Below are 12,911 nucleotides of genomic sequence, written 5' to 3' on the forward strand. Positions count from 1 at the left end.
CGGCATAAACGGCCAGGATTAGTTAGTCTCCCCCGGTTGTCATATCACCCCGACAAGGGAACCGGGTGACGAACCTAATAAAATAATTGGAAATTTTGAATTTAATTGTCAGCCGCTCATATGAATTAAGTTCGGATTCAAGTAGGAGATAGCTGTGGCACATTTCTAACAAAATCGGTATGTTCTTTTGGATCTAAATCAATATGTGTTGTTGACCTTCTTTGGGAAAATTTTAATTAATCGTGTGTATCGGAAGCCTAATACAACAGTCAATTGGATTGCTTGTCATGTCAGACTTCAGGCCTGCCAAATATTTTGTCAAATTTCATCTCCTCAGTCAGATATGGAGGGAGGGGAATGCTTGGATTTAAGATATGCCAGATATTTTTATAGCACTTATGTTTTTGGTTTTAAAAAATAGATTTTACGTTGCAAGGATATTGTTTAGCTATGTTTTGTTTTATATTTATAAAAACAGAATAACGATAATTCACTGGCACTATAGATGAAAACTTCAGCTCACTCAAAACTCGAACTCCATATTGTTGAAAAAAAAACGCACAATTAAGTCGATATATCTGAATCGCCTCACCTTCTCGCCCATAGTTGCTGGTCTCACACATCCCAGTAGGATTTTTAGGGGCCACAATCAAATTCCAATATCCACATAACTTCCATCTCCAAGCTAAGCAATATCACCACGTGAGAGTAGTTTTTCACATTGTCTACCACCAAACTCGGTGCATGCAGTAATAAATGTACATGATTTGGTTCATCAGATAACAGCTTGAATTGATATGACCTGAAAAGATGCTTACATCATCATACAAGCTTCGTTACTGCAATGTATGGAACGCCATGTAAACTTTGATCTGCACTTATCTAGAGCCTGAGATTTTTATGCATGAGTAGATACAAGAATGAACATCTCTTTGAGATTGATGAACATGAAATGCCACATTGCAGTAACCCCTTGAGTACATAAACATTTCTTCTGAATCTGGAGAGATGAGATTATTGAAGGGTCCACCCAATTATGCTGACGACTCCAGAAGGCATACTAAAATTGATTTAATCCATCTGGAGCTGGAGTCAAGCTTTGCGATCGAACTCTATCAATTATTTTCTGCCTTCCTGATAGATCTTCTTCGTAACCAACAACCTACAGACAAAAGTAAGGTTTATGAAATATGGATAACCACTTTTGAAAAAGAAAAACAAGGATGGACAAATTCCAGACCTGTGACTCTGTTTGTGTCTCACTGAAAACATCATAGGTACTGTGACTTCTTTCTTGACAGGAAGAGTCAGGCGCAGTTACTTTTTTCGGGGTCCTGCAGCAAATGCAGTCACAATAGGTACAAAGAGTAAAATAAATGTCCCTTGCTATCAAATTATTTTTAACATCATTATCAAGGATGGCAAGCTTGATGAATAATTAAAGCATGGAACCGTAAATCCAGAAAACAAGGAACCTCAAAGGGTAAGAGGAAACATCAGTTGAACAATATGGCAAACAAGATTTCTAGACAGTGCACTAAGGTTTATTACATTCTCCAACAGGCAAAAGACAAAAAGGGATGTTTCAGAATATATATATATATATATATATATATATATACACACACACACACACAATGTGATATAAGTACAAATTGTTGCTGGAATTATGTTCAATAATAAAGCTACTTCCAGCTGTGGCACCAGCAAACAGTGCAAAAAATAAAGATGTAAAATCACATGTAAACCACCATTAATACAGGAAGATTCTGTAACAAAAAATGAAGTTAAATGCTCATAACTTTCATTTTCTTGAATTATTTTAATCCAAAACAAGAAATGAAATATCAAACAATTTTTGCTGAGACTCCACTACTCCACCATTTTCTGCAAGTTTAATGATATAAAACCACCAATTCAACTGTGCACAGGCAATTGTCCCTCACTATCCGAGTTATTCCCCGGCTCAACAGGCTTTCTCTCTACTTCCTTTGTTCTTGTGCAATGTTTATCATCAAACATAACATCACATAGAGATGAATATGACAATGATTTTGAGAGATGAACTAAATCTGACGTTGAAAGGGTTTTGTCAAATCTGCTATACATGGCACCGGATGATTCCTCCATTAAAATACAAAACAGGCATACTTGCACTCTTATGCTCAAATTATCTCAATGTTTCAGCTCTCCAAATGTTGCTTTTGCTATGTGCCAATTTCGGGGCATGTTCCAACATAACAAAATCATTTTTAAATATAAATGTCTGCTTGTTACATAACAATTTAAAGCATTTTATGGATGCCGAAAGAAAAAATGTAACTTACCTGCTTGTCCAATGTTTTGAAATACCAAAAGTGGAGCTTGAATTTTCATTTTCTTGACGAAGTATAGAATGATCAGATGAAAAAATCTGCAGCTACATAGTTAAGTACAAAATGTCTCGTATGAGAGCTTAGTCCCCTCGATGCAGATTGAAAAAAGGATACAGTTTGATCACAACCAGATTGCGGAGGTGACTTGATATCCTGGATCTTAAGTGAGGAAAAAATGGATGAATTCAATCCATAATGCAAATATTTTTGGAACAAAATATGCCAAATCATTACCTTAGATGACTGAGCTAATAGGTCCTCTATGGCATCTGCAACATCAGGAACAGCACCAGGACCCACCTGATCTTCCGGTACTTTCGTTTTCTTGGATGCATCACCATTGCTGTCACATTCTGACAATCTTGACCTTTTCCCTAAGGCACTAACATATTCTTCTTGACAATGGCCTTGGTACAATAATCATGCAAGACTTCAGACAATAATCATGCAAGATTTCAGACAATATAGAGACAATAATAAAGGGCTAAATCTGCTATTTGAATGAACCATTCACCTGTTTTTCTTGTTGTGTTCACATTTAACTCCTGAAATTCACTCGGCAACTGAGATGGAACGCATCCATAAATCATACAAGCTGCCTGTGTAGGATATTGACTCACTGTGCATATGCCTGCTTCTCTATCCTCAGCAGTAACTGGTTTAGGCCGAAATGGATCAACAGCAACCATCATATTCTAAAAAACAAAGAAAAATTCAACAGAAGAAATAATTTTATAGACTAGATTGTTATGTACTGCTAAAATGCACACCTCAAGAAGTGAAGAGAAAAACCTGAGAAACACACTCATTAATCCACTCAGCAGTAATGGGCTGAATTCCCCACTTACAAGCAGCCTCATATTTTGGACCACTGGTGAACTTACATAACAAGTGGGTGACCTTTTTAGTTAACTTTTCAGTAAACTTAGCTCCCAAAGTGAAGCATAAGTTTCTTAACAAAAGCCTCTCTTTCTCTTCATACTGCGAGACACAGAATCTAAGGCTTTCAAATCCAGGTAACGGAATGCTGCAGCACAATGGCGAGTAGATAACGTGGCTTCCAACATCTTGTATGCAGACCTCCTATAACAATATCCCTCCACAAACCATTATTCTAAATTAGTGGCACTTAAGCAAAAGAGGCATGTGTATTAAGCAAAAACAATAGAATAAAAGAATAGAATTAGAAAAGCTAGCTCACTAATATACGAAGTTGATTTGGGAGGAGACTTAACTTGCTAACTGACCCATTTGCTAACTAATACACAAAGTTAGGCAAATAGGTCAGTTGGGATCCATGAACAAAAGGAAGAGTATTATAAACTAATTCCATTCTCTTAGTCATGTCATACACCCTGTTTTTCCACACATGGCAGTCTGCTCTCACCAAGTTTTTTGCATGCATTTCACTTTGTTCACAAGCATAGAAAATGCAAGTACTGGTACCAGGGACTTGGAGAGGTTGTGGTTTCCAACTCCCCAAAGTGTAGCCACATGATCTGGAAATTCCTATTTTATGATTCCTGGGAGATAATCTCTCCAGTCCAAGGTCCAAAATGAGGCATGCCAGAGCCTCATTGAAGATTCCTATTGTAATTCCTTTGTTGGTAGTGTCCAGAAATCACTGAAGATTTTTGACGTTCATGTCTAGGTAGCTATGCTGTATAAATTGCCCAAAAAAATTAAAGAAAAATTTAATAACTTCATTCGCTTGAGGCATGTTAGAGCAAGCCATTACCACCAGGTAGATTTAAACTTAATCAATGATGAACTAGACATCATAAGCAGAATGCACTTAAGCAGACAAAAGTAGCAGCTATAAGTATATCCTATATGTTTCATGAATAATACAAGGGGAATAAGATGCTTACCTCTAAACAAGAGCGTATCCACTGAGTTGAAACGACAGTAGTCTGAGAAGCACCAGCAGGAACATGTAAGAGACCATGACGCTCAATAATAAAATTTGCATTCATCTTATGATGATCGTCTACCATCATTCCTCCACCTTCCCCAACCCATTCAATTACTTGAGCCCTCTGATCAAAATTAGAAAACACCAGCTAAATTTAGAAGATGAGCAATTTTTAGAGGACTCTACAAAAGTAACAACCACATCCAAGCACCAAATAGAACAACAAATTTAATGCTGATTAGAGCAATAAAATACAGGCCATTAATATCTCAACTAACAAAAATAACCCCATAAATGAGGACATACAAAGAGGGGATGTCCAAGTTTCAAGCCAAGCAATGCTTCTAGGAAAGCAATTTATTCTTATCACAAGAAATAGTCAATCTATCCGGTCTAAGTAATCCTATAAGAATCTACTCAGCATTAATCAAGAGCTAAGTTTTGCAAAGATGCTACTGACCCGGTCTTCAGGAAATGAATTTGAGAAACAGAAAGTTTTCCCCTTGAAAGTATCTGTTGATCTTCTACTTGGGAAATCCATGGTGCTAGTAGCTTTAAGTTTCTGGCCTCCCTGAGTCAAACTGTTTTCTGCTCGATATTGCTTTAATTTTTCAGTTGTAGTTGCTAATCCTGAAATGTTGCTTACATTTACATCACCTTTGACTCTCTCTTCCCTGCAATTTTTCTCTGAAAACAACTCTTCTCCAAACTTCTTATCCTCTGATACATGGACCACTGTCGAACAAGGAGTGCCAGCAAAGTGTTTTACCTTCCTGGTGGAATCTGCAGATGACTCAACAATGAAGCATGAAGAAGCTGTAACCACGAAAACATTACTATTAGTAACCCACTAGTGTCTTAATTAAAAGCTTCTGCAGAGCAGATAAGATTTGAGCGGACAAGTGAAGCCAACACCTTTTGAAAAGAGTAGTTCAGATGCTAGGTGCCTTGTGGATACAGCAAGTTCCTTCTTTGCCTGATCACACTCTTCCAGCCAGGTAGCTTTTACCACATTGATAACACCCCAAACAGCCAAACGTCTTACCTCTTTCTTTTCACTACAGAATAAATAAACTAATGTGAGGAGCATGAATAAGTTCATTAGCTTTAGCTTTCTAGTATAAGCACAAAATATAGAAGTCAAGTTTTAAGACGATCCAACGAGGTACTATAAGAAACATACGATTCTGAAGGTTCACCAATTATAATGTGGGTCAGCTTTTCATTAAGTATCATATGCCGAGTGCCTCCACCATTACGTATCATAGTAACAAGTCTATTCAGTTTCACTTCCTCAAAACCCACAAGAAGAATTCTGCAATTTGACAAGTAAAGATCATTATCATCCGATTCAGAGTCCTCAGCAACATGAGAGTTCAACATCTTTTCATCTTTCAGCTGTACAGCTGCTGAATCCGTTCCCTCATTTTTCAGCTTAGTAGCATCTGAAAATGAAGATGATATGTTCTGTGATGAAGTAGCTTCTAGGTCCTCAACCATTAAAGGTGAGACGGTTTGTGATGTTGCATTGCTGTGCTCATGGCACCGTTGTTCCTTCTGAAAGCTTCTTGCATCACTGCATGAAAAAGAATTTACCTGAACAGGATGCAATCCTTCATCTAGACAAGCTACACAAAGCAAAAGGAAAAATATAATAAGATACAATAAATGTTTTAATTTTATAATAAGGACACATCATGGTGCTATGGTGTCAAAGAAAGTTGCATCATAGTCCTCAGCAGCTGTACCTTTTACAGCAACAGATTGGTCAACCCATCTGCGAGTAACAATATGAATATGACCCCATCTTCGTGCAACCACATACTTGTCCCCTTCAGGAGCGTATGTACTGTCAAGGATCTAACTTCAAACAACTAAATGAATTACCAAAGAAGGCACTAAGAACATTCTCTGTGTATCCTATCATATCATATACATATGTTACGGATAGATTAAATATGCTAATGTCATGAGGCACCACATAGATTTTGCAGAATCCATACATCAGACAGAATTTGGAAAATGGTAGTGACTTGACCGATCTACTAGGATTAAACAGGATCTTTATAAATGGCTTATCTTTCTGTAGAATCCAGTGCACAAACAAGCATGACATGTAACAAAAACATGCATCATATTCAGGATTGACCAGATTAGTTACCATAAGTAATCCATTTGAGTTACTGTGACAAACATATAAAGAAAACTACACTTAGCGAGTTCACATTTTGCTAAAGGACTTCAAAAAAATTAGCAATTCATCCTGGGGGCGGAAAAAAATCATCATGCACAGAGTATACAGGATATATCTGAAACCAGATGAGTGCACTTTTTGGTAAGATCAGCTGAATAGCAGCCACCATTTTGTAAAATCAACTTTTCCAGCTCCTTTCTCTCATCTGAAAAGATGAACAACATATAATTTAATTATTTTCATAGTGAATACAAACGAACAATTGGCAGAAAAAAGAGGAAGGTCAAGATAACACAACAGCTCACTACAATAACTGCTTTTGTGCTCTACGGTTGCAACATAGAAATATAATATTCATTTCCTTGGGCACCTCTTGGTAACCATCACTTGCTATGATGTCGCTATTACCAAGACAATTAGTTGCTAGAGTAGTAGGTTAAGTCATCTTATATGCGCCTACCTGCAGAAATTCTTGTGACGCAGATAGTCAAGCCAGTGAAAGGAAGAATCCTGTAAGCCTCTTGTGGCACAACACGATGCTCAGTCCAGCATTGTCTTAACCAGCTCATACCGACAATAGGCTTCTTAAGGATATTTAAGGCCCACTAAATCATATTCAAATCAAAAGGTCCATTAAACGAGGCAACAGCTAAATTCAGATGCTGCAAAAATATGGAACCAAGAACCAAAAAACAAACAAGAACAGCCAAGATTAATGACATAATGGTTTTTGTAATTAACAAGATATAAGAGCTAATTTACAAAATGAGAACAGATACAGTAACCAATAAATCAGTGAGTCATGATGCTTGACCAGAATTACCTTACAGTCATTGCCATTATACAATTTCATGAATCAATTTAAAATTCTGAAGCTTAGGCCTAACATTAACATCAAGAGTAATAATAAAAAAGAACCATTAAGAGTGATAATACAACTCTTGCGGTTGCTAATCACCAATCTAACTCATGGTAGATATCTACTACAGGCAGGGCCAAGTTTAACATAAGCTGTATGTATACATGCAAAGAGAAGTCATATGTTGCACATAATCAGATTTAGGTTTATCAAAAAACACTTAATCTTAAACTTTTCCAAATTTTACTTACATTTTCACTTCTAGAAGAAAGACAATATATAGCATCATGTGATTCCTTTCTTCATCCAAGATGGAAACTTGTTAAAGATATGAAACAGAAATCAACAAAGAATATATATATTATGTTACTCATTATAATTATTGTCCTATGTACAGCTTCTCAAGAGCTTCCATCTAATTAACATACAACATGGGTAATCGCAACAAATGACCACAAAAGGACATGAAAGGAAATCAATATCCAGTTAATAAGAAAAGGAATTAGGTCAAGGTAAGAAATGAAAAACTAAGCATTTGCATTACAACACAATATCCATCATAATCACCTTCCTTTTTGTGAAATTTTTGGTGTGGAACATTTTAATGCCAAAAGCACAAATAACTTGTAGATTACTTAATACCAACAAAGAGAATCATGAACACAGTCCATGGATATAGAAATACTCATTCATATTAACCAAGCATACCGACCTTGAGCAATATGGAGAAAAGGCAAAGCCAATTAATTCAATCCAATACCAAGGAACCATTAAGATATGGCTCCTAAACAAGTGCACAAATGACAGTGATATTCATAAAGAACTGCAAGGCCTGTTGCTAATAAAGGTAAGCAAGTAAATTGAAATCTTCAGCAAAGACAAATTTAGTGCCAAATAGGCAACAGATGAAGCAATGAGAAAAATATTTAAATTCATGAAACCAGAACAAAATCCTAAAATATTGCTCCATGATTGCTCAAGCATACTTTATACTTAGCAGCCAAGACATTCTTTACGATGAAAAAATTAACATCCTGGGATGTTTTGGTCTGCAGTACACCTCCCATAGCAGTTACTAGTCGTTCGATATGAACCTGAAAAAACAGTTCATTAGATATGATGTTAGAGAATATGTATAGACTTTCTTGGAAAAAGATAGTATGATGTCAAAATTGGGAATATGAAAAACAAATTAGTTTGAAGAAAATAATATTAATTTTTTTTCAGCAATATGACCTTGGTTATGTCTTTGCCAATGCAATCACCAGTACACAAAATCATGCAAGATCTTTTACAAATTTACCACCATACATCAGTTTTACAGAAAGCTACATGCAGGATCATTCAGATAGATGCATTGGTTTACTGCAAGGATAAGATTAAAGAATTTCTGACTATTTCTTAAAAGTTTCCATCATGGTCCTCTGAAAAGACACTATATAATAAGTGTAGATCCTTTCAATCAACATTAATCATGTCATAAAGTTTCACTGTGCAAATGAACACTGAATGATTCATTATTTTGTTTCAAAGAAGTGATGGTGATAAAGGAGATGAATTTTTAAGTTAAAGTGACACATGTCACAAGAAAATTGTAATCATAAAGAGCACATACACACACAAACAAAGAAAGAGAACAAGCAAAGAAAACAAAGGAAAGAAATTCCACTAATTATCCACACTTGGTTAAAAAGAAATCTTAAAAAGAGATGGTTGCAAGGAAACCCATTGCAGCTGAGGTACTTCAGGGATCATGTTACCTTTTCATCCTTATCGAATCCAGATGCCAGAACTTTAACCCCATCCATAGCGAGGCAACAGGTGTAACCTTGTTTAGGCAGACTCCTATGTTCTTTGGCACAGGATAAGATGCATTGTGGTCCTGTCAGGTAGATCAAAATAACAGCAAGGTCAAAATTCTAATGTAAGAAAAGTTAGGTTGAATCTGCAAATTAACAATAATAGGCAATAAGCATTTCTAGTCTGAATGTGAATTGCATAAAACAATGCAATTATGCGGCTTTAGGTCCAATTTGATGCCTTCCATCTTATTCAGAATCAATCAAGGTATGCAACCATGCTTGACTGATGCTTGTATCTTCGATAGTTGCATTGGCCTATTAAGTAACCGAGAAGGTGTTAGGTTTTGGACAACACCTTTCGTTATCCTTGGCAGAAACACCTGAACTTCGAGAGCAATTGCACATTGACAGGGAAAAGTAATACAATATCCTGATCCAGAGAGTGGTTGCCAGTAGCAGCCTGATCCAAGAATAGGGCGGCAATTCAAAAGGTTCACATTAAGAGTCTGTATCCAAATGTCTCAACTCTCAATTTTCTAGGACGAAATCAAGGTTCATAAATTACTTCTACGCAAAAAGTTAAAGAAAAAAAATATTGCAAGCAGTTCCTGTTTTTCTGGTCATGCCTCCAATTTCAGGATCTAATTCGAAAGTCTTTGTTTCAAAAATCAACAATTTCTCAACAACTTAAAATCACCGGACTCTGTAAGACAATAACGAAAAAGGAAAACTAAATGCAAAAAAGTTTCCAGAATTTCAAGCAAAATGCCCTATTTTTCTTGCTTAGGAAAGAATTCAACTATCATCTACACATTGAGCTTACAGAATAACACTCCATCATGATTAATTCACCAAAGGAGGAGATAACATCCGAGAAGTTCACCCAAAGCACGAAATAAGTGCGAAAGTGAAAATATTTTCGAAAGAAAATAAGGAGGGAGAGAAGCACCGAGCAGTTTGCAACCCTTGGCGCGGAGGTCCGCGAACTTCTCCTGCAAGGAGTAGATAAGCCAATCAGAACATACCGATTAGGTCACCGGGGGGAGAAATTTTAAGGGGTGGGCTGGAAAGAGGAGGACAAGAGACGGACGTGGTCAGGGGAGGCGATGACGTGGTAGTCGTTGGGGCCGGAGCAGGAGGGGTCGCAGCAGAGGAAGACGGTAGCGCCGTTGAGCTTGAGGGCGTCGTGGAGGGCGTCGAACACCTCCGGAGGGACGAGACTGCGCGAGAGGAACACGTTCGCGCCGGCGAACGTCATTCCCTTCCATACCGTCGCCATCTCCGCCGCCTCCTCTCGCTTCCTCTTCTGCCCATCAACTGATGAGGCCTTTTATTACGGAAAAACCCCTTTCTCATTCCTTTTTGTACATTGGTGAGAAGCACGCGGGAACTCATTTGGGATTTAATGTGTCGTCGATCGAACGCCACAACCAATTAATTCCGCTAAGTTTAAAATATATAATATATATTTAACGTACATATACACCTTCAAAGTTTAAAGCTATAATTATCATAAATCAATTGCTAGCTATTACTTTATTTTATATTAATATACTTTAAAACTCATTATGATGCTACAAATATTAGGATTTTTATATTTTATATTTTTATGATTTTTTTAATTCTTTTATATACCACAAAGATAAATTTATATTGATATGATCAATTTTGATCGTCACAATAGCATCCAAAATCGATCCGTCCATTTTCAGAATCTTGTTGTGTTAAGAAGAGAAAAAAAAATTCAACTAATCATGAAAAAAATTATTTAAAAATATAACATATTCATTTTTATATAAAAATCTTTACATTTTTTAAAATATATATACATATATCATTTCCAAAAATTTACAAGAGAGTATATAAAAATGGTCCAAAAATAAATAATAGAGGTGGTGGGAGCGGATTCAATTTAGGATTTTCAAATAGATTGTCAAAGAATCCAAAGTTTTTCCTGTTCAAATATGAATGATATTGGATCCAATTCTGGTCGAATCCAATAGAATTCAAATCCGAAAAGTTGCGGATCTATGGCTAGCGAGATTACTATTTTTTGACGCCATTAGCGGATCCATAATTAGTAAACACTTGACATTTATATTCGCAATATATTGTTGGAAGTGACCAATATAAGTAAGTATTGGTCCTTTAAAATATATGGATTACATTGATTTTTCTTGTTGGCTTTTAGTAAAATATATGAATAAAAACAACCGACCTATAAATTTGATTGAAATATTAATTAAAATTGAGTCAATCATCAGTTTTCGGGACATAATTAAAATCTGATCCGATTTTATTGACACAAATTTCTTTTTTAATTGGATGATTTTTCTAAAACAGTTTCTTTTTTTTTCAATTTTTTTTCAAAAGTCATCTTCATTTTAATTTTTTTCCAAATAGTATCGCCTAATTCAGATAACACCCAAATTGAACTGGTCCAAGTGGACAGAAAAACATTATAAATGAATCATTCATATACATAAAATGCTATAAAAATGAACTATAAACATTATAAATGAAAATTTTTCACATTATTGTCATTTATTCCACCTCAAATCATGGCAATAAATGTAATATGACATAATTTGCACTGATATATTTCATAAAGTCATAAAAAAATATTTATAGTGTCTTGAAATATCGTCATATTATTTTCGTCAATATACAGAAAATATTATAGCATGAATAGAAAAATATTATAAATGGATCGTTTTCCAAATTCTTGTCATTCATTCCACTCTATATTATGTATGTCAACGGATGCAATATGATATAATTTACACTCATGTATTTAATGTTAGGATCAAGAGCACTAAAAGGGGAGTGAATTAGTGTAGCGGAAAACTTAAGATTAAGCGAAATACAGTTGAAGAAAAGTAATAGAGACAGCTTGCAGTTAAGATAGAAAGCATAATATAAATACAAACCGAGATTTAAAATTGTTCGATCAATCTTAACCTACATCCATGTATTTAATATATGTAATATAAATTTATTTAGGGTATTTCGAAATGTCATTATTGTGTTTTCATTAATGTACATAAAACGTTAGAAAGTGAATAAAAAATATTATAAATGGGTCATTTAATAAAAGTTATTGTCATTCATCCTACTTCAAACATCACATGCAATAGGACATAATGCGAAATGACCCACTTCAAATTTGCACTCCATATCATGTCATTCATTCCGCTCCATTTCTAAATTAAATTAATATAAATTATGTCCTAATTTATTTATTGGCATGATGTAAAATTAAATGAATGACAATAATTTAATAAATAACCCTTTTAGAGTATTTTTATATTCACATTACGGTGTTTTCTGTATAGGAAATAAAACACTGAAATGATGTTCTAAAATAATATAAATTACTTTTTAAAATACATTAGTGCAAATTATGTCATATTGTATTTGTTTACATGATATAAAGTGTAATAAATAACAAGAATATAGAAAATAACCCATTTATAATATTTTTATATTTATTTTATTATTTTTTAATATATAAACAAAAGTACTGTAATGATGTTTCAAAATACCATAAATATTTTTTTATAACTTGTATGGAATATATTGGAGTAAATTATGTCTTATTGATATGATATGAAGTGAAATGAATGACAAACGTTTTAAAAATAACTCATCTATAGTAATTTTATTTGTTCACTATTCATTTATAGTATTTTTACTTGTTCACTTTACAATGATTCATGAATTCAAATATGAGTTTACTATCTAATCTATGTTTTGAGTGATGCGG

The 12,911-nt window shown here is 34.8% G+C and overlaps 1 protein-coding gene across 4 annotated transcripts; it reads right to left on the minus strand.

Moving 5' to 3' along the window:
- Positions 1–768: 768 nt before the first annotated feature.
- LOC135640133 (uncharacterized) lies at positions 769–10,493 on the minus strand. 4 transcript variants are annotated; one of them, XM_065154289.1, is made up of 18 exons: positions 10,236–10,493; positions 10,095–10,137; positions 9,104–9,225; positions 8,330–8,437; positions 6,945–7,089; positions 6,598–6,689; positions 6,039–6,132; positions 5,474–5,918; positions 5,206–5,348; positions 4,751–5,106; positions 4,247–4,414; positions 3,168–3,458; positions 2,890–3,070; positions 2,610–2,782; positions 2,490–2,534; positions 2,328–2,413; positions 1,241–1,334; positions 769–1,162 (listed from the first exon to the last, which is right to left on the minus strand). In XM_065154289.1, the coding sequence occupies exons 1-18, from the start codon at positions 10,422–10,424 to the stop codon at positions 1,061–1,063; spliced, it is 2,877 nt and encodes a 958-aa protein (XP_065010361.1). In that variant the 5' UTR covers positions 10,425–10,493; the 3' UTR covers positions 769–1,060. The 4 variants fall into 4 exon arrangements, with proteins under 4 accessions (XP_065010361.1, XP_065010359.1, XP_065010363.1 ...); XM_065154287.1 differs by having other exon boundaries at positions 2,328–2,419; XM_065154291.1 differs by lacking the exons at positions 8,330–8,437; positions 9,104–9,225; positions 10,095–10,137; positions 10,236–10,493 and adding an exon at positions 8,056–8,311 and having other exon boundaries at positions 2,328–2,419.
- Positions 10,494–12,911: the final 2,418 nt, after the last annotated feature.

Source organism: Musa acuminata, chromosome BXJ3-6, assembly GCF_036884655.1.
Source record: "Musa acuminata AAA Group cultivar baxijiao chromosome BXJ3-6, Cavendish_Baxijiao_AAA, whole genome shotgun sequence".
Classification (NCBI taxonomy): Eukaryota; Viridiplantae; Streptophyta; class Magnoliopsida; order Zingiberales; family Musaceae; genus Musa; species Musa acuminata.